Source organism: Elephantulus edwardii, unplaced genomic scaffold (genome assembly GCF_000299155.1).
Source record: "Elephantulus edwardii isolate Elephantulus edwardi_28Jun2011 unplaced genomic scaffold, EleEdw1.0 scaffold01168, whole genome shotgun sequence".
Classification (NCBI taxonomy): domain Eukaryota; kingdom Metazoa; phylum Chordata; class Mammalia; order Macroscelidea; family Macroscelididae; genus Elephantulus; species Elephantulus edwardii.
The window spans coordinates 11,072-13,115 of record NW_006400918.1 but is presented as its reverse complement, the minus strand read 5'-3'; the positions used below and the strand labels follow the sequence as shown (position 1 = coordinate 13,115).

General features: G+C 44.0%; 1 protein-coding gene across 1 annotated transcript; it reads right to left on the bottom strand.

Annotated features, from left to right (window-relative positions):
- Positions 1-6: 6 nt before the first annotated feature.
- On the bottom strand, positions 7-595 carry LOC102862568 (developmentally-regulated GTP-binding protein 1-like; the record flags this gene model as incomplete). The annotated part of the gene is made up of 1 exon (XM_006903450.1): positions 7-595. A coding segment is annotated over exon 1 (576 nt), but the record flags the coding sequence as incomplete, so codon positions are not given.
- Between the last annotated feature and the right edge of the window lie 1,449 nt (positions 596-2,044).

Here is a 2,044-nt window from a genome sequence, read left to right as displayed (position 1 = left end):
AGTGGCTGTCAAGTTAATGCCTCCTTTGTCCTTCTTCTTAAAGCCAATGTTGGGGGCTTTGCTGTTCAAGCGAATGCCAAAGCCTTCCAGTTCATTTTCAATGATCTTCTTATGCCCCAAAGGCTTTAGGACATCCAGAACAATCAGGATCAAGTTACAGGTCCGGGCCACTGCAATAACTTGACGGCCTCTACCTTTGCCATCCTTAGCACCTTCAATGATACCTGGGAGATCCAGAAGCTGGATCTTGTCACCTTTGTATCTGATGACGCTGGGTACAGTGGTCAGAGTAGTGAACTCATAGGCTGCCACCTCAGAATACACTCCCGCCAGGTTACTAAGCAGTGTTGACTTCCCCACAGATGGAAAACCCACAAATCCAATCGGAGCATCACCTGTCTTGGCCACATCAAAACCTTCTCCTGGCCCACCACCACCACCACCTTTGGGAGTAATGAGTTCTCTGCGAAGTTTAGCAAGACGAGCCCTTAGCAGTCCTAGGTGGTGCGCTGTGGCCTTGTTCTTTTGAGTTCGAGCCATCTCGGCTTCGATCTCCGCGATCTTGGCTAAGGTGCTACTCATGATGGCGAGTTCTGGTGGCGACGAAGCAGCTCCGATCTGCGCACCCGGCCTCCCTTCGGGCTCACTTGTCCATAAATTTTTCAACTCTGGTGGGTGAGCTTTGCTCATTTTGCTTGCTTGAAAGACTCAAAGCAGTGTTCAAGATGAACCTTTTATTGTTTGAATCCATAACCCTGTGGTTGCTGGCAAATAATTTTCTGTGTATTTTTCTGGAGGAGGTTCATGGCACTCATAGTTCATTTGCTCCATGACTAGATTTGATCCTTCTAAGAAAAAATGAGACTTCCAAGCAGGTGTCAGAGGGGGGTTTTGGGCTGTAGTTCTGGTGTCAGGTTGAGATCTCCAACTGAAGAATTGCATGAGGAGGACCTTCAACCAAGTAGGTTGACATAGTGACTACAGCAATGGGCTTGAGTGTGTTGGAGATGTTGAGGATGGGACAGGATAGGACAGGGTTCATATCTGTTGTTCATAGGGTTGCTATGAGTCATACTTAACTCGGTGGGACCTGACAACAGCAACAACAATTTTTATGTGCAGTAAATAATTCAAGAATGTGGTCGAGCACATGGGGAGCAAAAGTCTGGACATGTTTTAGCTATAACCAAACATCTTGAGAGAATGACTCACTGAGTTTGGGGACTTAAAAAGCAGAGTCAGTAGACAATTAGTCTAGTGGCACAATATAGTTCTCAAAGACGACGTTCTACATTTTGCTTTGGTGAGTAGTAATTGAGGTCTTAAAAACTTGGGAGTGGTCAAGATGCAATGATTGATTGCTTCTCATCTGGAGCAAAGAAGAGTGAAGAAATTCGAGGGCTCACATAAACAGTCTAAAGGATGGCTGGATCCCCTGAATTATGGCTTCCACTGCTAGGAGAGCAGAAGCACTAGATGGTGCACACTAGTATTATCTACCACTGTGAACAAGGTCACACAGAAAATCCTGGACAGAGAGAAAGAAAACAAAGATGTAGAACAAAATCCAAAACCACAAAAAAACACCAGACTTTCTGGTCTTATAGAGACTAGTGAAACCTCTGATACTGGGGCCCTTAGATACTCTACAAGCTTGGAACTGAACTCAATCCTGGGGAATCAATTTTCAGCTATAAAATAGACAGACCTATAAAGTGAACAGTAACATCTACAAGGAATGTGCTCGTAGTAGTCAACCATATGATATAGATAATATATACTTTATATTAGATGTATGATATAGGTATTAGTTATTGTTAAGTGCTGTCAAGTCATAGATGACTCATAGTGACCTGAAGAACGAAAGACGTGAACACTTGCATAACTTTCGTAGTTTCTCCATGTTCATAGAGTTTCCGGAGGCAAGCTATTTTGGAAGTGGATGCCACTCCTGCTTCCAAGCTTGTTTTAATTGGAGCGCTCCACCAAACACTGTTCACCATGAGTAACCATTATCACATTTGACACATCAGTGTTGCAGTGT